General features: G+C 40.8%; 1 protein-coding gene across 10 annotated transcripts in view; it reads right to left on the reverse strand.

The window, feature by feature from the left end:
- Positions 1-783: 783 nt before the first annotated feature.
- tjp1a (tight junction protein 1a) overlaps positions 784-22,817 on the reverse strand; it is a 54,934-nt gene continuing 32,900 nt past the window's right edge. For 3 of the 10 annotated variants that reach the window (XM_056244924.1, XM_056244925.1, XM_056244923.1), the window contains 10 exons: positions 22,398-22,736; positions 20,968-21,192; positions 18,001-18,729; positions 17,829-17,914; positions 17,329-17,532; positions 17,031-17,110; positions 16,183-16,618; positions 5,718-5,935; positions 5,298-5,441; positions 784-2,645 (listed from right to left, as the gene is read on the reverse strand). In XM_056244924.1, coding sequence (XP_056100899.1) covers positions 2,551-2,645; positions 5,298-5,441; positions 5,718-5,935; positions 16,183-16,618; positions 17,031-17,110; positions 17,329-17,532; positions 17,829-17,914; positions 18,001-18,729; positions 20,968-21,192; positions 22,398-22,736 — 2,556 coding nt within the window. In that variant the 3' untranslated portion in view covers positions 784-2,550. The remainder of the gene's footprint in view (positions 2,646-5,297; positions 5,442-5,717; positions 5,936-16,182; positions 16,619-17,030; positions 17,111-17,328; positions 17,533-17,828; positions 17,915-18,000; positions 18,730-20,967; positions 21,193-22,397; positions 22,737-22,817) is intronic. The other 7 variants (XM_056244933.1, XM_056244927.1, XM_056244930.1 and 4 more) reach the window with 4 other exon arrangements.

Here is a 22,817-nt window from a genome sequence, read left to right on the forward strand (position 1 = left end):
ACATGGTCTGTAGTTAATATAGCCTATCTTTAAGATAACTCTGTCTCATATCATCACGTAAACATGTCAGCAGTCATATTTGTTAACAGAGGAAAACTACAGCCACATTTTCAATAATTAACTGACTCATATTTTGTAAATATTAGATTTAAAACTACTACCACATGAAACAAAAAGTTCAAAGAAATATGCATTTTGCTTGATAGTAAAATAATATTATCATTAATAACAACACGTTGTTTACAAAGTTATATTAGTAGTTTGTTTTCTTCAGTTAAAAGAGGAATAACATTATTGTTAATAATAATAATATTTCTTTAAACAAGGCATGCTGTTTCATTTTGGTATTCATGGAGTAGAAGTGATCATTTAGCTGGGCTTGATTTAACAATCGACTAAAGGTCAGTTTTATAATAGCCAGACGCAATGAACGTTGTGAATGAATTTCTCTTGCTTTTAATTCTCCCTGATTGTTAATTGCTTATTTTTATTGTCATGTGCATTATATCTTCTGCCTTGGACAGCACTTTGGTCAGCCCTGGCTGTTTTTAAATGTGCTCTACAAATAAATATTGTATTGTATTGTATTGCAGTAAAGCATTTGCGCCATCTGCAGGCCATCAAGTGTCACTACACACTATACCGCAGTCAGTGTGCTGTCGCAATGAAACATTTTGAAAGTCACCTTGCTCCTTTGCAACGGCAAACTGTATTCTCTATGCAAAGTCATTTTTGAATTGCACCTACAACTACGGAAAAATCCCTAATAAAATGACAACAGTGTATTTTAAAAATGATTTATTTTTTTTAATACAGTGGCATACTGGAAATTGTGTTGAAAAGGGAACAAACTCTGCCACATGTGAATAGCTAATGACCAGTCAAAGCTGTGTTATAATGTCTAAAGAAAAAAAAAAGTCTTCCGGTGTGCCATAATAAATCTATTAGTACAAAAATACATTTCAGGACACACAATGTAGCATCCAGTATCACAAATAATGCATGGAACACATTTCAAGCACACCGTTTAAAAGAAACAGGTTTTGAGAATAGTTTACATCAAGCACTTTCTTTTGTAAATAAAGAATAAAAAGATGGTTATTATTAAAAACCGCTTACATTTAGTGTGTATCTGTAGAAAATGTGATATTATTACTGCCAAGTACACGTTCCAAGGCTCAAGGGTAGAACCAAAATACAAAGACAACAGTTTTAATTTCATTCATCCTCTTTTATAAACGTTTTCCCCCTTTTAAGTTTTATACAAAATAATAAAGACATACAAAAAAAGTCATTTACAAACCAAAAATGAAGGCAATATGCTAGCTTTATGTACAGCCAATTGATATCCATCCTCCCATCTTTTATTTGTGTTTCTCTTTAAAAGTCATGTGCATAGCAGATAAAAAGAGAAAACCTGTTCTTAGACTTCACGCTGTTCATGTGTGCAACACCCATGTTTATTTGTACAGCGGGTCGACGAAAATGGCAGAAAGACAACTTCAGTTTCTTCATAATTTATCGTTAGAACAACTTAGCAAAAAGAAACCAAAAAGGTTTTCGTTATTGAAAAAAGTGTGTCGTTTCAGATAAGGCATCACTGCTTTACATGGAGTGTTTGAGAGAGAGAGGGAGAAAAGAGGGAGTGAGGAAGAATGTGGAAGAGAAAGAGGGGAGAGGAAAGAGCAGCAGTCTTCACACCTGAGTCAAAGCACATGCATAGATCTCGACACAGCAGGAATGTTCCAGTGCTCAAGTTCACAGGTCTGTGAGGAGGCTAGTGGTGTCTACAAAGGAGCCATTAAAAAAGGTGAGCCTTAAGTGACGTTTCCTTGGCTAGAAAATTTCATACTGTATATTCTTCATATGCCAATTCTCTCCGACTCTTTCCTTAAAAGCTCTTATCTAGCACTGATCCTGCACCTTGACATGATAAAAGTCAGGAAATGTGTCAGATGTACACTTCAACTGCTCGATTGAAAATCCTAAAACTAGAATTCGATATTCTAGAAAAGTTGCACTATACATTATAATCATAACATTATAGTGTGCATACAATATAAAGTGAAAATACATTTGCAGATGAATATAGTCTATACGTGTAAGTAGCCTAGGCTGAATGGAAGAACCTAATAAATCCTTTAAAAAATAAACACAAGTTGTGTGTCGCAAAATATTACAGTTGGCTTACAGTGTGAATATTAATTGGTCAGTGGCACAGAGCATGCAGTCCATCAATGGTTAATGTCTGTTTTTGTTATCCTCGAAAGCCTTTAAAAGCACTTTTTAAAAAAAGAAGTGAAAGATAAAGCAAACATGAAGAGGACGATGAGGAGATTAAAACAGCACTTCATAGAATGTAACCCTCCCTCCAGTCTCTGAGGTTACCGTAAACAAAGCCAGAGCACAGTCAGGAGACCCTTCATTTAGTGTAGCATAGTGCGTAGCCTTCATCTTGTGTATGTATGAGTATGTGTGTGTTCATAAGGGGGAAGGTCCTCTCTTTTAAACTGGTTCCACATTCAGTAAAGGGACCTGCTGTTGCCCCCCTCAGAAATGGTCAATAAGCACAGACACACAGTTGGCTCCAACCAGGTAGTTGGGATCTCCAGGGAGAGATTTGTTCTGCCAACTCTTAGGATCACCTGGATAAATAACAGAAAATGCAGATGAATATAATTGATGAATTTGAGAGTAAGATCAATCACCACATTCATAAGTTTGGGGTCAGTTGAATTTTTTTTTAATGAAAGAAACTAACTTTTATTCAGGAAGGATCATATAAAATACTTTTATTCCGCAAAGATGCATTAAATTGATCAAAAATGACAATAAAGACTTTTACATTGTTACATAAAAATATATATCAAATAAACGCTGTTCTTTTTAACCTTCTAATCATTTAATAATCCTGAAAAAATACCACACAGCACTGTTTTCAACATTGATAATAATTATTAGAATGATTTCTGAAGGACCACGTGACACTGAAGACTGGAGTAATGATGCTGAAAATTCAGCTTTACCATCACAGGTATAAATTACATTTGAAAATAAATTAAAATAGAAAACAGTTATTTTAAATTGTAATAATATTTCACAGTATTATTGTTTTTACTGTATTTTAGATCAAATAAATGCAGCTTTGGTGAACATAAGAGACTTCTTTCAAAAACATTTAAAAAATCTTGCCGACTCCAAACTTTTGAACAGTCATGACTCATGTACGTATTATACATCAAGTATATGCAATGACAAAAAAAAAAAATTTAATTAATTAAACATAAAATTAAGCCACATGCATGCTTGTTTTCTAGTCAGATCCACGATTCTTACGAAACAAAAATGTAGCGTAAAACAAAACGCACATTTGGACAAACATAAAATTATAAACGAGGTGCATTATTTTTTAGCATATTTCAACAGCTGTATCAGTACAATATTGTGCAATTTTAGCTATTGTTCTCTTTGGTTTGCATGAGGAAAAAGAGACGAGCGTAGCGGGGTGCTCTGAGATAAGACAGGCTCTCAGCATGCGTTATTTGTTCTGATAGAGATAATCAGCAGAGCCAGAGCAATAACCAATAAGCTCATAGACTAAGGTGCTGTAATGCATAAGAACAAGGTTGTTTTTCCATTCATCAAGGTGAAGGGGGGGGGCAAGTTTCAAGCAAACAAACTGTTCTGTTTGGTGGTTTTATGGTGAATAAATTACGCACTTTATCTTCAAAAATGAACTATCATAATTTTTTAGCTAATTTATAGAGGACCTCAAGATTTCAGTGCTCTTTTGCACTCTGCTGTGAACTCCATCAGAACAACTTCTGTGTTAAAGTAGTTAGATAAACGCTCCCTTTCCAAGAGAGTGCAGGGGAATTTGCCTTGAACTATGGATAAATGATGGCCTTGTTTTAAAATATGCAGATTGGTTTTGGATGAGGCAGGCGTCTCCAATCTCTCCACTGCACATTCAGAACGAGAGGTTAATACAGGGTGGTCCGAGGTTTAAGAGTTATATAGAGACAAATGAGTGAAACAAGAGAGAGAGAAATTAAGACCCAGGGAAAAACATTTGCTGATCTCCATTAGCGGGACGAAGGCATTTCCAGCATCTCTGCATATTCAGACATTTGGGTGGCTGTGTGAGAATCAGTTCAATACACAAATAATATTATGAGTGAATTATGATTAATAGATGAGAATTACCATTGGCTAATTCATGAAATCATGAGACTCAAGTGAAGATGGCAAACAACCTATTTTGTCAATGTTCATCTGCAGATCTCTGATTATTTAACTAACCTCGAGGGAGAAATTGAGTGATTCAGTGCCTTGATCGAGAGAACACAAAGGCCTATGAAACGAATCTGCCCAGTGAAAACTACGCATGCTGAACAAAATGCAAAATTTGTTGGGCCCTGCAAAATACAAACCATCTGCCAAAACAAATTTACTTTCTCTAATGCAAAATATCAATTCAGTAAAATATAATGGATATGTTGTCATTCACTAATGGAACAATTATCTATTTTTAAAATATTTTTAAATTCCAATTTGTCAATTTCTTTTCTTAGTTATCACATCCAGTTCCTTTTATGAAAAATCTAAATGTGTAACATTTATTCCCTTAAAGAATATACACTACCGTTCAAATGTTTGGGGTCAATTTAAAATAACTGTTTTCTATTTCAGTACATTTTAAAATGTCATTTATTCCCGTGATGGCAAAGCTAAATTTTCAGCAGCCATTAGTCCAGTCGTCAGTCAAATGATCCATTAGAAATGCTGAAAACAATTGTGCTACTTTAATACTTTTGTGGAAACATTTTACTTTAAAGAATAGAAAGATCTTTTGTAATATTATAAATGTATTTAGTGTCGCTTTTGATCAATTTCATGCATCCTGTCTGAATAAAACTATGAAAGTATGACCCAAAACTTTTGAACAGTAGTATATGTGCATGTATCCAAATACCTAGATGATGGAAATAATAGATTTATTGTAATGTAGGGTGAATTATCACACCCGGTTTTAAAAGAGACACTTGGTTTAAATAGACCTTAAATAAACCACATAAATGAATGAGCAGACTGGAATTAGTGAGTGAGATAAGCTAAATGACTAAAATATTAGTCATATTTAGTGGTATAAAAAAAAAAAAAAACAGTTAACAAATGACTGATCATATGGAGGTGTGAATAAGAAAATGCATAATGAAAAAAAAGGCCCACAACCAAACAAGTTGTCACAAAGCCATCCCAAACGACCCCAAAAGGACAGAGAGAGGACAGCGTACCCGACGAGGAGTCGGAGGATTTTAGAGCAAAAGACCAACCATCAGGGGTCATAGACGCACAGTGAGGTAGGCGGAGCTCCACTGGCTTCAGGAACTTCAGACCGTGAGGACCACACATCACCAGAGGACTCAGCAGAGTTTCACCTGGAAATAAAAACTCTTTCCTTTAGCATTTGCTCTACACTCAAGCACATAATCGTATATGAAAAGACAATGTTTCTCATAAAGCTACAAATGTAGTACTGATAAGCTCACTTGCATTTTGAGTACAGGTCAATTCATATATAAATTTAAAAAGGGGTCTGTAACAAACTTTACAAAAGAATCAGTATTTGGATTACAAGGTTTCTTTCACAGAACAGAAAAAGACTAAAATGTCAGAATCTTCTGACCCCTGAGTTAAAAAGATGCGTGACTGACCTTTCTCTTTGTCCAGAGGTGGCAGGATGCTGTTATCCCGACACACTTTGAAGTAGATCTCTTGCTCCAAGCCATCAGGAATAGCTCCCTGAGGGATAATGATGCTCACCCCCGTCTCAATGGAACTCAGAACCCCGCCGTTGCAGTTGAAGATGCCCCGCGCCGTCGCCACCACCGTGTGGCTGTCATCATCATCGTCGTCCTCCAAAGCACTCGGGCTGGAAAGAGGGAAAATCAAATAAGATAAACCTACTTTTTGACTCCTCTGATCTTTAATTTGTTTTTGTAAAAAATAAATCTAGCTATAGCAGAAAATAATATCAGTAGACAAATATCTAGTTCTACTGATTGTGATGTTTTTCTGTTTTGTGTCCATTTACTTAAATTATTTTAAATTTACTTACATCATTTTTTACTTTATGACTTAAGTAATATCTAATTTACTTCATGCTATAGTTTTAGCACAGAAAAAAAAGTAAGTTTGACAATTATGGAGCTGGAGCTAGAACTAGTCGCTGATGACATTATTTATGAACAAATAAGCCTGAACCTCCAGCTGAGACTCGAACGCGGGTTACATTTATATGAATGCATTAGTGAGAGAGCGATTGCATGCAAATTAATTCTACCTGGCAGCGTCTCTCTACTAATAGTAAAGTTGTGAGTTTTTGTTACTAATAAATATATGCTAGCCTGACTTCGTCATACTCATATTCTAGTCAGAATGTGAGTCTGATACTGCTTCATAGGGCTTTGATTATGAGGCGTGTCTTAACCGAACCAGGAAAAAAAAAACCTCTGCACTCAATTGGATAGACCTACAACCAATGAGAGCAACGCAGTAAGTCAACTACTTTGCATAGCACAGTTGTCAACTACAGAACTCAAATGCACGCACGCTGGAAGAAGTAAAATAACGAGTGTTGCTTCTTTTACTTGGCCCTCTATGAGTGTGACCAAAGGAGAAACTACAACGACCACAGGGTTTTCATTGCGTCCCATCTTCTTAGTTACCATCGGAGCCAGCTGATAAATTAAACTTTTGCCGAATCCCGTAGGAAGGACGGCAAACACATCTTTCCGATCGACAAATGCCTTGATTGCAGTTCTATGTTCGTCTTTTAAAATGAATGCGCTGTCGATTTCTTTTACAACAGACGCGATAGCGGAATCTATACATCTCAGTTCTCCCGCGGCAGTCATCTGTGAGGGAAACCAGTTCAACCCAAGCGCTCTTTGATAATGTGAGGATTACGTCCCTGCAGATCATCTGTCCATCATCGTATAAAGCCCGCCCTGGCAATTTGATTGGCCCGACAATTTCTGAACCGATCATAATTACTCCTCAATGGAGCGAGTCCAGACCGAACTTCCCGATCAAAACATGTTGTGGGCGGGGTTCGGGCTGGCATCCAGGCTAAATATATGCTAGAACTTTTCAGTTTCTAAGCTATTTTATTGATGAATCACAGAACGTCTAGGTTACGACTGTTATCTCTGTTCCGAGTCGTAACCTAGACGTTCCCTTTCGAAAGGGAACTCACACTGCATCGAAATGCCAAGAACACACTCCCCCTTCGGGTCACATACAGGCTGTCAGTGACATTATTCCCTACGGTCACTTCCCAAGCTATAAGCCTCAAAGTGGCCTCCGAACAACGGAAGGCCTACCAAGGCCACTCAAAGGTTTGGAGCAAACAGCTTCCATGGAAGGGGTTCCTTTAAAGGAAAATATGGCCAGGGGGTCTGAAAGGAGTCCCGTCCAGTCACTTTCTGAGGGGAACAAAGTCAACCCCACATGCCACCAGGGAGGCTGACCTGGTCAAATTTACTGACCTAGTCTTGCCAACAACCTGTCTGTTTCTTGAACAGTCTCTCACAAAATCCAATAGGGAAAAACTGCAATTAATGGCAATAGTTCACTTACAAACCGGATCATAGAGACGGGCATCCTGGAGAGTAGAACTCAGCATATCGCTTGTTAACCCTTGCAAACGAGGGGAGTAACTCTACTCGATCCTGGATCTACACAGTGCTTCAAAGCCCTACTACTAATAATAATAATAATAATAATAATACATTCCACTTCAGGGCGCCTTTCAAGACACCCAAGGACGCCTTAGAGGAAAATTAAAACAGAACATTAATACTAGCCCAACAATAATATCATATAGAAAATCAAATTAATAAGTACAATTAAAAAATAAAGTAAAAAGAAGTCCCGATGAAAATCTATGTAGAATAAGCTAATCTAAACAGATGGGTTTTAAGTTTAGATTTGAATTGAGGAAGAGAGTCTAATTGACGAATATGAGATGGGAGGGAATTCCAAAGACGTGGTGCAGAGCGACTGAAGGCTCTAGCCCCCATGGTGCTCAGTCTGAATGTTGGAACAGATAAAATACCAGCAGTGGAGGAGTGAAGTGTTCGAGGAGGATTGTACGGAAGAAGCAGATCAGAGAGGTATGAGGGGGCCAGATCATGGAGAGCTTTGAAGGTAAGCAGAAGAACTTTGTAATTGATCCGGTAAGGAACAGGAAGCTAGTGGAGCTGAGTAAGAAGCGGTGTGATGTGGTCAGTTGATCTTGTGTTGGTGATAATACGAGCTGCAGAGTTCTGAATGGATTGCAGGCGATGGAGGAGTTTATTTGTGGTGCCAATGAGGAGGGCGTTGCAATAGTCAATGCGAGATGTGATCAGGGCATGAACAAGGACGTGTGTATTGTGCTGGGAGAGGGAGGGTCGGAGTCTCGAGATGTTGCGAAGGTGAAAGTAAGCAGTCCGAGTAATATTACTGATGTGAGGACCAAAGGAAAGTGCGCTGTCGAGGATGACGCCAAGACTTTTGACTTGGGAGCAGATGGGAATCGGGGAGCCATCAACTGATATGTTGAACAGATGATTTTTGGAGAGTGTAGCCTTAGAACCAATGAGGAGAACCTCACTTTTATTTCCATTAAGTTTGAGAAGGTTGATTGACATCCAGCTGCTGATAGCTTGTAGACAAGAAGTGAGGGTGGAGGGGGGAAGAGAAGTGTTCGGTTTTGTGGAGAGGTAAAGTTGTATATCATCGGCGTAGCAGTGAAAGTTGATCCCAAAGTGACGGAGAATGTTGCCAAGAGGTAATATGTAGATGATGAAGAGCAGTGGTCCCAGCACTGAGCCCTGAGGAACACCATGTTTGACAGTAGAAGTTTTTGATGTGACATTTTTTCCCTGAATGAACTGTTTTCTATTATGTAGATATGACCTGAACCAGACTAGTGCATAGTTAGTGATCCCAATGGCAGCCAGACGTTCCAACATAATTTTGTGAGAGATGGTATCAAATGCGGCAGTGAGGTCAAGTAGAATTAAGATAGTTAAAAGGCCATTGTCAGCTGCAAGTAAAAGATCATTGGTGATTTTTACCAGAGCTGTTTCAGTGCTATGATTGTGACGAAAACCAGACTGAAAAGTTTCGTAGATATTATTGTTGTGTAGGTGAGCTTGAAGTTGAGTTACTATGGTCCGTTCCAAAAGTTTGGTGATAAATGGAAGGTTGGAAATGGGACGATAGTTGTTAGGGTCAGTAGGATCCAAACCAGGTTTCTTCAGAATAGGGGTGACAGAAGCAGTTTTGAGAGATGTGGGAACAGTGGAGGTAAGCAGGGAGGAGTTGATAATGGATGTTATGATAGGTGAGATAGAGGGCAGACAGGTTTTGACCAGGGTAGTAGGGATGGGATCAAGCACACAGGAAGAATTCTTGGACTTAATGATGAGTCTAGTGATTTCTTCAACTGATGAAGGCTGGAAAGTTGATAGGATGGAGAAAGGTGGGTCCAGTGTGGTAGTCCAAGATGGGCAGCTATTAGCAGAGGTAACAGAGTTCAACTGGTGGTGAATATCAGTAATTTTTGTACTAAGAAAATCCAAGAATGAGTCACATTGAGCTATGGAGGTCAAATGACTTGCAGTGACAACAGGCTTAAGTAGATTATTATTAGTGTAAAATAAAATCCGAGTGTTGTTTTCATTTGTATTGATAATATCAGAATAAAAAGAGGATTTAGCAGCATTCAAAGCACTTTTATATGAAAGAAGATAATCAGTATACATTTGTAGATGGATGGTTAGACCAGTTTTCTTAGACAGTCTCTCCAATCGTCGACCCATGGTTTTCATATGTCGGAGTTCAGGGGTGTACCATGGAGAAGACCTGGTAAATGAGACTATATGAGTTTTCAAGGGAGCTAAAGAATTTAGTGAATGGGATAAACAGTCATTGTAATGATCCACCAGGTTAGCAGTACAGAGTGAGGGGGATGTAGGACAAATAGAGGTCTTAACTAATCTATTAAGATCATCTGGGTTTATGTTTTTAATATTACGGAATGATATGGGGCGCGTCGAGTTTAATTTAGGGAGTGGCAAAATGATATCAAAGAAAATCATTTTATGGTCAGAGATGGGAAGCTCCATGGAATTTAAATTGCATGGTGTAACTCCTAAGCAACAGACTAAATCTAAAACATGGCCTTTATTGTGAGTTGGGAAATTAATATACTGAGTAAGGCCAAAACTATCTAAAACTGAAATAAATTCTTTAGTGCAGGTGTCAGTTTGTTTATCGCAATGGATATTGAAGTCACCCATTAAAATGATATTAGGACACAATACACATAAATCGGATAAAATAGCAGTAAGTTCGCTAATAAAAACTGCAGAAGGTCTTGGAGGACGGTAAAAGGACACAATAAGAGTTGGGGTACGACCATTCAGTTGAACAGTCAGGATTTCAAACGAAGACGGCTTTGTAACAGTGACTGGCGAGACTTTGAGTTTCTCGCGATAGATTAGAGCGAGACCACCACCTCTTCCCGAGAGGCGTGGTTGGCTGGTGTAAACAAACTCAGGGGGTAATGCATGGTTGAGGTGGAAGTAATCCTCAGGCTGTTGCCAAGTCTCAGTAAGACACAAAAAGTCAAGTTTTGAATCCACAATAATGTCCGCGATTAAAAGTCCTTTGTTGGAGAGAGATCGGACATTAAAAAGTGAACATTTTAATCCTTTAAATGAAACAGCGGGGTCAGCTAAAAGAGTAGCTAGAACACTATGGTCAACTTTTCTCTCTGTGCTGTGTGGCTTGCGATGACCAGTAGACCAAAATGAGCTGATGGAATTAGAGTTATTGTATAAGAAGTTCCTGCGGGATCCACGGTGGATGTATTTTGGTCGGCGAAGAATATCACGTTGGCTGAGGAGGCAGGACGAGGCCGCTGAACGTAATCAAAGCCGGTGGAGTTCTGCTGCCGAGTAAGACAGCCGTGGAATGGCTGTTACGATGGTGACAAGCAGTATAATCCAAAGTAGCATTTTGAACGTCCACATATTGCCGCCTCGGTGATGGTGCAGGATGGGAGGCTCCGACAGCAGGCAGTAGATCGGTAGCATACAGTTGACGTGGAAGCAGTTAGCAGCAGGGTAAGTCGTAAATGTTGCCAGACATAGACTTAAAAAATAGTACTAATTCAAAGCAAACGTTCAGCAATCAGCAGCAGGTTAAGTCGGATATTGCCAGACATAGACTTAGCATACATAGTAAAATTCAAAACAAAGCGTTCGTTCGGTGAGCACCGGCAGCAAGACACGCCAGCGTTCACTCACTCAATAAGTGATAAATGATGACAGAGAAGGACCCTAATAAGGGGGGCGCTAATAAGGGGGGCGCCTCCAGGTCTTGGGCTGATCTAACAGGGAGGCCTCGTGAGAGTCCTTCAACCTTTCGGCCAGACTCAGAGAGTTAAAGCTGCAGTCGGCAAGTCTGGCAGATTGAGGACTTAGGCAAAATTTTAAATGTTTACAACTCTCATGTCCCTCCCCCACTATCAACGGATACCCTCCCACCGAGTTCGTGCTCGTCAGTGCGTGTGCACCAGGTTATCTGTGAACGTGCGGCGTGCCCGTCTCATCATCAGCATTCATCAACACCATGGGGTATTTGGAGGTATGCTGCCCTGGCTAATCTACCGATAGATTGCAATTGCTAATGTCATTTATACTCTAAATGAGCTTACTTGATTTGTTAGTGTTTTGAAAGCGAGATACATCCGCCATCACTCTTCGTTACTGCGCGAACTTCAGGCGTTTGCATGTGATTGTAACGTGCGCGAGGGGTGGCGTGTGCCCGATCTGTGATTGACAGTCAGATCTCACACCCCCCTGCATTGATTGGACCCGATGATCCGGGAGCTGTGGATTTTTGCAAAACAAATAACACGCGCCAGGTGGAGTTAGAAGCTCGGGCTTTTTTCTAAAACCACTTTATTTATGTTGTTCTGTCGGATTATAGTGTCGATTTCACTGAATATGATAAAAACAAAACTGCCGACGGCAGCTTAAAGTATTCAAACAGAGCGGTCCTCAGATAGATTCTGGAACACTATGCTCAACCTGATAAGTACTGAGTCTGACCAGGCTCTGGGCTAAAATCAGGGAGGCTCCATGGGGCCTGCAACATGATATTTAATGCCTTTGCAATGCTAAGCATCCAACTTCTATAGGGAGCTGCCTTCAATGAGGCCTGTTAACATTTACATTACATTACATTACGTCATTTAGCAGACGCTTTTATCCAAAGCGACTTACAACTGAGGACTAAACCAAGCGAGTCATCGTGAATAGACAAAAACAACGCAAGAAGTGCTCAAAATACAAAGTTCAGACATTGCTCGGAGTAGCATAAGCCAGATAAGCAAGGATTTAAAGGAAAAGGAAAGATTTTTTTTTTTATGTTAAGTGCTCACGGAAGAGATGAGTTTTCAGTTGTCTTTTGAATGCTGTCAGGGATTCTGCATTCAGGATGAGGGATGCAGAATCCCTGTTAAGGCCTAACTACTTGATAGCGAGGATGTATGCAGAGCCATCAGAAGCCTAGGTGCTCTCACAGACATTTCTGTGGGCCTGGTTATACTAATTTAACATTGCCAACAGGCAGTGTACTCCGCAGAAGTGCTATCAATCCTTTAAAGCAAGGAGAGTACAATCTTATACTACCGGAGTATCAATGAGGCCTACTGTAAGGCCTAGAGTTTCGAAAGTCACGGGCATCGGCCCGGGCAGTGCTTTGGCTCTAAGGGAGCATACTCAACCATCCCAAGTGGGAGGGAGTCAATAATTTGTCTCTACCTGAGCCTGGGTGGTGAATGGTGATAACATACAAGGGGAGCAATATCAGCATGACCCTTAAGGATGTATCAGGGTCGAGGCCTATTATCTTGTAATTTTATTATATTTTATTTATTATATTTCTTTACTAAACCCAAGGGAATGGAGGCCTCAGTAAGTGCCCAACGACATTCGACCTTAAGACTTGAATTCTTATATTCAAGGGGCTCAGAAGAAAAATCATTTTTTAACTTAAGGCCTTGCTGCCAGCTACCACACTTGATGCTATAAAGGGCGGAGGCCTGAGCACACTGCTTCTTACTCTCTAGAGAGAAAGACCTGACAACGCCCATAGATTTCTGCATGGGAGGCTTTTTGAAGGTAGCCTGCTACCTATGCTGCTATCCACCCTGTTATACCACTAGCATTACACCTAATGCAAAAGACGGCCCTTGGCAGACAACTCTTGAGTAAGAGGTGGCTAGTACTAGGAAAAACGATTTACAGGAATAAAATCTCCTGATGGTCTAAGGAACCTATACTCAGATATTGAGAGGCTTGAGGTGAGAATGTTTAGCAGACCGCCATCAAAAATTATAGATACTAAGCCTAAGCCAGATATCGAAAAGGTCTCATGAGGGCCGACACACGAATATTATAAGTCTTAAGTTCAGAACTATAATCTCAAAACGACTCTCAAAAGTGAGAGGAGAACTACTGCTCTAGTATAAGGTGGCTATCAAGGTGGCCTGACGAGGGCCAACTCTTGACTCTGTAGTTTTATCTGGAGCTTGACAGAGCGTTGGCCTCAGTAGAAAAACTCCCGATAGGGAGGAATCCATCTCACGCAGAAATGTCTGTTTGATGCTCGGATGAACGGTGGCCTGACTAGACATTTTTTGTATAATACGGGCAACCTGTTCACTACCACAGATTGGCACTACCCACTATATAAACCTGACGACTCTAATCAGAGGAGGCCTATGGGAAGGGTATGCATAGCCTACCTATATATGGGAACTTCAGGGCCCTATTTCTACTACTATAAAAACCCTACCTAACACACCCCTTAATACTTTCTAACAGGGAACCAAGGTCTACTGTACAACCTTACTAAAAAACTCTCGTAAAGGGAGGAGACCTACAGAGCTCAACCTGCTGCCTGTAGAGCGATGGCCTAAACGACATTCACAAAATGGAGGCCTATCACCATAAAGAGCTCGAAAGAGAGCACTTCCTACCAAACCCGACGTCAGACCTACAGAAAGGTTCCAAATTGAAGAAATCCCTCATCACAGGTCCAGCCTCAGGGCTGATGCAAGAAGCGCCTGGGGTGTAGGAAGTGTACAGATTCGGACCGCAGTGTTATGCAAGATTTAATGCAGCCGAGCTCGCCTTCGCCTCTCTGAACTTTCCCATCACCGTCTGAACAGAGGTGCCTAAAAGTTCAGAAGGCGACACTGGTGCATCGAGAAGAAAAGCTTTCTTTCTCCCCAATGTCATTCAAGTTCGACCACAGATGCCTTTACGTGGCCACCATCGAGTTCGTCACGGCGGCTGTTTGTATGACTGCACGGAGAGCTAATCTGTAGTGCGGTGCAGCTCATTTTCACTGCGTCAGGGGAAAGACCCCAACCTTGGTCAAAATCTTTCAGCAGATCAGCGTGGTATGCTTGCAACACAGCCATTGTGTGCAAGGCATCACCAGCCAGATCCGCCATAGTGTATGCCCTGCCTTTTAAGCGCAATGTTTGTTTAAAAGGCAGGGCCAGAGCACTTAGTGTCGATGCCTCTCCGAGATAGTTTGCGAACCTCGTCAACTGAGGCATCGACACATACCCGTGTTCACGCATCCCCTCAACATCAGCGTACTTTGCTCACTGATGGCCATAGATGCGCTATGAACAAGGGTTCTTCCATGTCTTTTCCATCTATTGTATAGATCGGGCAGGAATGGAAGGCTCACAGGAGCTGGAGCGTTATGGCTGAAAAGAAACCGCTCGTAAAGTCTGCCACGAGCGGTCTCTCCCCTCACGCGCTCTTACGGCAGCAAAGCCTGGCTGAGCGTGTTCCATAACACTCACAACTCATCATACGTGGACAGGGTGGCTGTGAGGGTTCGGGTTGTAAATCCTATTCACCCCCTAATCAGCCATCTCCTACTTTCTTGGGCTGCCAGCAGAGCACTCGCTCTCAGATCAGAGGATGTTAGTGACAACACATCCTCATCCGGCAGCTAAAACTCGCGAGCCTCCGAGGGGCGTGAGAGATAAACAACTCTTTCAAACTCCTCGGCGAGCTCCCTCTGAAACCCCACGATTCAAGTCTCTGCTCTGCCTTAGCGCGAGCAGGACCTGAATCGCCTGGCACAGATGTCTGTCCCTCTTCCCTCGAGAAGCGGGCCAGACGAGAGCGGAGTTTTATTAGAGGAAAAGTCTCACATTCTACACAATCAGATCCCTCAAGAGCTGATCGTGCGTGCTCTTCGCCCAAACAGCACAAGTTGTGTGTGTCATCTGGTCTCAGAAACCTGAGACACTGATCCACACACTTCTTGATACGCTTATCATTTGCCATAATTGTTCTTACCTTTTTCAGGTGATTGCAAATTAGACAAAACAGTCCCTGAAGATGAAAAGAGGATGACATGTTCTCTAGGCGACCCTTTTATACTTCCGGGTCGCACTAGTAGTGACGTCATAGGCTGTCGCTGGTCAATATCGTTTGCCGTGATTGGATAGTTTTTCAGACACCGGTTCATGTGGAGGGCGTTCCCCAATAGCATCATCGACGCAGTGCGAGTTCCCTTTCGAAAGGGAACAGTGTTGACAATTCATTTCGGCGCTACTGAATGTTTCTGTGTGCGCGTGATCTGCCCGTGATGTGCGAGCTACTGTCTTGTATGTGTGTGTGTTACAATGTAGCGGCGGATTCGTTTAAAACAGCAATTAACTTATTTGTACAAAAAGCTGTTTAAAAAGTGCATTCTCCCGATAAATTTTGAGCTTACACATGGTATAATCAAACATATCTTGTGATGCACTCTCGGAGTATGAATTTATTTGTCATTTTAACTGTTGGAAACGGAGCGTAAAAGTGTACTTCAAAGATTTCTAATCCTCTATAGGCCATGGTCAGCAACTAGTCGACATCAAGCTTAAAGCATCATGGCAGAGTATTAAAGTCGACTTGTCTGTGTAACCCCTATGATCTAAATTAATATGAATGTTTCAAAATATCAAATTATGATGAATAATGTGAAGGATTGTTCCATTATAAAGTTATTTTAGAAAAAAAAGTAAGCTTGGCAATGTACCTGACAGGTATTGCCTTGGGTACAGCGTTGATGTTGTTCTGCTGGTATTTCGGTTTCTGGTCCATAGTGCGGGTGAAGGTGTCCAGGCCGCTGTCATGGTCTGTCGAGTGGGATGAGCTCTGTGGTTTGGCTGTGGTACTGATAGGAGCTTTCACAATATCTTTCTTATTTTGAGAGTCATTAGGCAAGAGGTTGTGGTTGAACTTGGGGCTGTCAAACTTGCGTTCGAAGGGCCTTGCAGAGGTGGTGTACGGCTTGGGCACAAAACGGTTGTAGCTGGACGTGGCAGTGCTGTTGGTCTTTGGAGGTTCACCGGTGCCGTTAACAGGAGATTTCTCAGGGAAGCTTTTCTGAGGCAGGTAAGTGCTCTGAACTTTGTCTTCATGACTGGGAGGCTTCACTTTGGGAGATCCGTGTGGGTCTAGCGGTGGGGTCACTGTGGGTGAGAGAGGAAGAATATGTGTATGTAAATAAGTCTCTTATGTTCAACCAAGGCTGAATTTATTTGATTAAAATATAGTAATACTGTGGAATATTATTACAATTTATAACACATTTCCATTTTAAAAATGTAATTTATTCTTGTGATGGCAAAGCTGAATTGTCAGCAGCCATTACATCAGTCTTGTCACATGATCCTTCAGAAATCATTCTAATGTGCTGATTTGGTGCTCAAGAAACAGTTCTTATTATTATCATCAATGTTGATAACAGCTAGATTAATATTTTGGGGAATTTTGGAAACCATGATACATTTTTTCCAGGATTATTTGATCAATAAAAAGTTCAAAGAACAGCATTCTTTATGCACACATAATAAATGTTTTATTCTTCCATTAATCACTTACCTGCAGGTTTAGGCAGGGTCGGGGGTGGGACAGCTGGGTTGGCTGGAGAAACAGGGTTGATCTTCTCCACTGACTCTGTCCTGTAGCAGACAGACAAACAAACAACGAAGTCCAGATTCAAACGTAAAGCCATATAATCTGTCATCATGTTTACTGCCAACTAATTTTATATTACAAATTATAAATTATAATTTACTTGCCAATATCCACATTTCTATAAGTACAATTACACAAAATCTGGTGAAATAGAAACAAAGCAGAGTTGAATTTTTGTATGGTCAAGTATTTGATCGTGTACCTGGGGTAGTACCCTGGTTGGGTCTGGGGTTGGACTGGCTTGATGGCAGGTGTCAGCTGTGCGGAGGGTTTGCTATCAAAGCTTCGGCGGTCGAAGTAAGACAACTGTTTCCTGTAGTACTCCTCATCCTCATCAGGGTCATTGTTATTCGAGCGAATGATATCATCTGCTGCCTTAGGGTGGGGCTGCTGTGGCTCTGGAGATCTGACAGATCAAAGACGCATGTGTACCTTCAAATACTTTATGCATAGAATAGTTGCAGTAATAATTTCAATAAAAGTACACTAATATAATCAGTTGTGCTGAATAATATTTTTGTGGAAACCATGATACAGGATTCTTTGCTGAATAGAAAGTTTAAGAAAAAAACAGCATTTATTTGAAATTGAAATGTTTGTAAACATTGTAATGTTTTGGTTACAAAAGTGTTCTTTATGTAGACACAAATGATATTGTGTTTGTGGCTGCAAATGTATTGATTTTAAGTGCTAGTTCATTACCTAAAGGCCTTCTCTTGGTCCAGGTTACTTAACGAATTGGCTTTGGGCACAGAGGCAGCGCCAGGTTTAGGCACCATGTCCACAGGCTAAAGGAAGCAGAAAATTGTACCTTAATTATTTAGTCTGTAGAGTGTGTATTTAGTGAGAAGAAATACAGACTATGCCAACTCACCCGAATACCAGAGTTTGCAGACTCTTTTGCTCTGTCCACAGACACGGATCGCTTGTTCTCAAATATTTTAACCCTTGTGAGCACGGACTGGGGCATCATGGCTGGGTCTTCCTCTGCCTCGGCTGGAGGAAGAAGTTCATGTTCTGCTGTAGGTGAGAGGGACTCCGGTTTGGGAGGGGACACAGAGGTCTCCGAATTCATGTAGCCCCTCTGTGGTGGTTGAGCGTAGGAAGGTCTCTGGGAGGGGTCGTAGTACTGTTGTTTGGGGGGCTCAGGGGAGCGGGAGTTGGCTTGAGTGTGAGGAAGTGGTTCTTGGTTATACTGTTGCCGCGCAAGGGCTGGTTCGTCGTGTCGGACCGGTCCAGGGCTAGGTTTGCCATAACGAGGTCGACCCGTGTCGTAGCCCGTATCGTGCCGCGTCTTAGGGTGACCATACATGTGGTCCAGACCATCCTCGTAGGGCATATGAGGGTCGTATCCAGAGGTGTGGTCATACGGAGCCCATTGCTCGTCATACGGAGGCACGCTGTTTTCAAAATGTAGGTGAGGGTCAAAGTTACGAGCCTTTGATTCCATGTAGCCCCCATCATAGCGACTGGGCTGGTGGTCGTAATCTCTGTATGGCTTGTCTTCCTGGTAGAGGGGCTGCTGGGGGTTGTAGTTGGGCTGCATAGGGTTTTGGCTCACCTGCACCTGCTCGTTGGTTCGGTAGATATCCTTCTTGTACATCTGTTGATAAAGCCAAAGCAGGAAAATTATGAACAAACTGTACAAAGAACTGTACATTAAACTCAAAACCACAGCAATCATTTGAATTGAATGAAACGACAGAAACCAGAAGTGATTAATATTCGGATTAAAAGTTGAAGAATGAAGCACAGAGTCAGCAGAGAGACCTGCAATAGAGGAAGACTCAGAGTGGGCAGTTATTGAACAGGTCAAATGGAGGCAGCCATTACACAGTTTCAGAGTTTAAGAAAGATAAAATGACTCATGACACGCCAAGCTGCAAAATCATTGGGGTAAAATCAGCCAGAAAAAAGTCCCACTGAAAAAGAAATATACAAAAACAATTTGCTTCAAAAAATAAAATGTATTTTGAGAAGTAGCCTTTTAGGAACCATTTTGGGGTTTTATATATAAAGCAGCTAAAATTTAGGATAATTAACCTATTTTAATTAAAACATACTGTTGATGAAAATATGAAAAGAAAAAAAATATGAAAAGATTATTAAAGTAGAATGATCTAACAGGGGTTAAACGACTTCAGGTTTTTTTTTAAAGTCGACATGTGATTAAAGTCGAGTCGACATCGACTAGTCACTGATGGCATCCTTAATGAACAAATAAGCTTGAACCTCCAGCTAAGACTTGAACGTGGGTTACATTTATATGAATGCATTAGTGAGAGATGGATTGCGTGTGAAATAATTCTACCTGGCAGCGTCTCTCTACTAATAGTAAAGTTGTGGGTTTTAGTTACTAAAAAATATATGCTAGAACTTTCCAGTTTCTAAGCTATTTTATTGATGAATCGCAAAACAGTGTTGACAATACATTTCGGCGCTACTGAATGTTTCTGTGTGCGCGTGATCTGCCCGTGATGTGCAAGCTACTGTCTTGTATGTGTGTGTTACAATGTAGCGGCGGATTCGTTTAAAACAGGAATGAACTTATTTGTACAAAAAGCAGTTTAAAACGTGCTTTCTCCCGATAAATTTTGAGCTTACACATGGTATAATCAAACATATCTTGTGATGCGCTCTCGGAGTATGCATTTATTTGTCATTTTAACTGTTGGAAATGGAGCGTAAAAGTATACTTCAAAGATTTCTAATCCTCTATAGGCCATGGTCAGCAACTAGTCAACATCAAGCTTAAAGCATCATGGCAGAGTATTAAAGTCGACTCGTCTGTGTAACCCCTATGATCTAAATGAATATGAATGTTTCAAAATATCAAATTATGATGAATAATGTCAAGGATTGTTCCATTATAAAGTTATTTCAGGAGTTTTCATAAAGGCAGCAGTTTTCGCAAAAATGTTATGATAAATGACAAATGTTTCTATAGGTTTAAATTAAAATATAATGTTTGAATATTTAGTTTAATTTCGAGCCCCGCACAGAGCATGCAGGGAAGAAAAAACTAAATATTGTGGCCACGAATTATGAATTAGTTCACTTGTTTTGGCCACAATGTAACTACATTAACACAAGGCAATTAGTTTGCTTCTTAATTCCTTGCCATGATATGCATTTTTTTTGTTCTGTAGTTTAATTTTCTACTTTCTAGTGAAATATTTTTGTTGACTAAAATTAGATGCCATTTTAGCATAAAATTGCTGAATTAAGTAATATGACATGATGAAAAATGAAAGAATATAAAATATATATATATATATATATATATATATATATATATATATATATATATATAAATATTAAGAATACTTTTGTCAGAAGACAAAAACTAAAACAAAAACAAAAAAAAACACTACAAATGAACACTGTTGTAAAGAGCAAGGCTACCTTTCAAAGTCAATAGGAGGGGGGAAATTCAAGTTTTAAATCTAAATAAAGATCAATTTAATAATTAAATCAGTTTATCACATTCATTGCACCACTAGTATTTACTAACTCTACTTCAACAGGCAAAAAAAATAGAAAAATAAACCCATGCAAAAGTAGGCAAGCAACAGTGGGGACCTGGGCTTGCCCGAAGATTCATGAACTATATGATCTGATGCAACAGGCCTCTGTCATACCCACTGTTGTTTATGAACACACATACGCACAATCACAGATAGAGAACAGACGCTCTCATATATAAGCACACAGCGCACATGCAAGAGCTAGAGGAAAGCACCGCAGCACACAGGCAGGGCAGACGGCGATAAGAGAGGGCACCGGGCTCGGGCGTTAAGTGGGCCGGTTTCAGTCCAGAGCGGGGTGGCTAGCGAGGTACCTTGGACTCTGACCCGGGTTGTCCAGATTGGTTGGGGTCGGGAGACGGGGGTTGAGCTAGCTCAGGGGCAGGTGGGAAGAGAGAGCCAGCCTCTGGGCTGAAATCCCCCTGAGTGAGGGTGACCGGGAGATCCTTGGCACTCAGGGCCCCTACATTTACATGAACAGCAGGGGGCGCTGTCTCTGCCAGCGGCTCAGGCTGCGTGGGGAGAGCAGCCTCTGCTTTCTGTGAAGGTGTTCAAAAATGTTTAATACATGCGGTCAAACCTCACCACTGCACTTCAGCTGTGATTCTCTTCTTTCTCACCTGACACCAGTACTGTTCTATTAAGGGAATGTTCCAGATTCAATTGATGTTAAGCTCTATTGACAGCACTTGTATATAAATAATTTATTTTAATTGGCTGATATTGCATATTTGACCATTGCTGTCATCTAATCTTTAAAAACACTAATAATGTATTAACACTGTTAAATACAACATTTAGCACAAAAAAATTCAACCTGTACATTACAGTGTTGATTTTAGATTTTAGTGTTTTATTTAGACTATAGTTTATCATTTTAAACCTGCCCATTTAACAGTCATCTGAATTTCATAACAAATATGCATTGCATAATTACATGCTTATTATTGCTTGAATTTTTTATAACAATGCATCTCTAGTGACTACACTTTTAAAGCATTTCAAGGCCTACTGCCCTTCCTCTGTCAGTGCCTTAACTGCTAAGATTATGCCACAAATGCTGTTCACACAGCTTAACTTGTACTGAATGAGGAACATCCCACTAACATACAGAATAGGATGATTCTGGGAACCATGTCATGTAATAATTTGCAACTAAACAAGGTTCTATTTTTACAGTAAGTCTGATGTCAGTTTAATTCTACAGTACAGTACAATATTTTGGCTCTTGTAATACAAGATCTAAGACACTTTTGATATCATGGTGGCCACTGGACCAATATAGATAAATACATTCACAGTTATATATTTAACACTGTAATTCCATCATGCACATAATACTTTCTGGTAATGACATCATTTTGCATGACATATAAGGGGACAGCTAGACCACAAGGATGGGGTAATCGTTACACATTCTTAAAGACACAACGTCCTCACTTTCATTTCCATTGTGTTCATATTGAGATAAGAGTCACAGCATCTACGTGAAGTATAACAGCCGAGCCATATTTGTCACATACACACACACACACACACAGACTTTCACACAACTACACGCTCACAAATACATATAATAAATACGTGGCAACAATTATTACTTGGTCATTGTCACTTCTCTAGTACTGCAATGTACTACGGTTTTTAAAGCATTCCTCCATCAATAGCGCCGCTAGAACACTTTTCTCACGCACACCACGGCCTCCAGACAACAGGGAAGGCGTACGGCTCGTAGAAACGCTACCTGCTGAGGTGCAGGGGCCTTGAACCCTGCTGGGTCGATGCGGTTCAGCGGTTCAGGCTGGTACCCTCCGTATCCAGGAGGTTCCTGGATGACGGGCAGGTCCTCCCGGACAGGCTCCGAGGAGCGTGTGATGGCGGGCTCGCTTGGAGGTCCAACCTCGTCATTCAGGGTCTCGTCTAGTTCCTGGTCCGTGTAGGCTCCACCCTCTGTGTCAGTGTCCTCGTAGTCTGAGGTGTGACGGCTGTCCGTGCTGTACATACTGTACTCGCTACCAGGGGCGGACAGGTAGGACAGACGGTCATCGTGAATGTCCAGATCATCGTCAGGTGCGCCGTCCGCCTACGGAACACGTGATGCAAAGAATTCAACAAGAGAGAGAGAGAGGAAGAGGAGAGAACAACATGTAGAAAGAGATGAGAG

Source organism: Rhinichthys klamathensis, unplaced genomic scaffold, assembly GCF_029890125.1.
Source record: "Rhinichthys klamathensis goyatoka isolate OS25496 unplaced genomic scaffold, OSU_Roscu_1.1 h1tg001162l_1, whole genome shotgun sequence".
Taxonomy (NCBI): domain Eukaryota; kingdom Metazoa; phylum Chordata; class Actinopteri; order Cypriniformes; family Leuciscidae; genus Rhinichthys; species Rhinichthys klamathensis.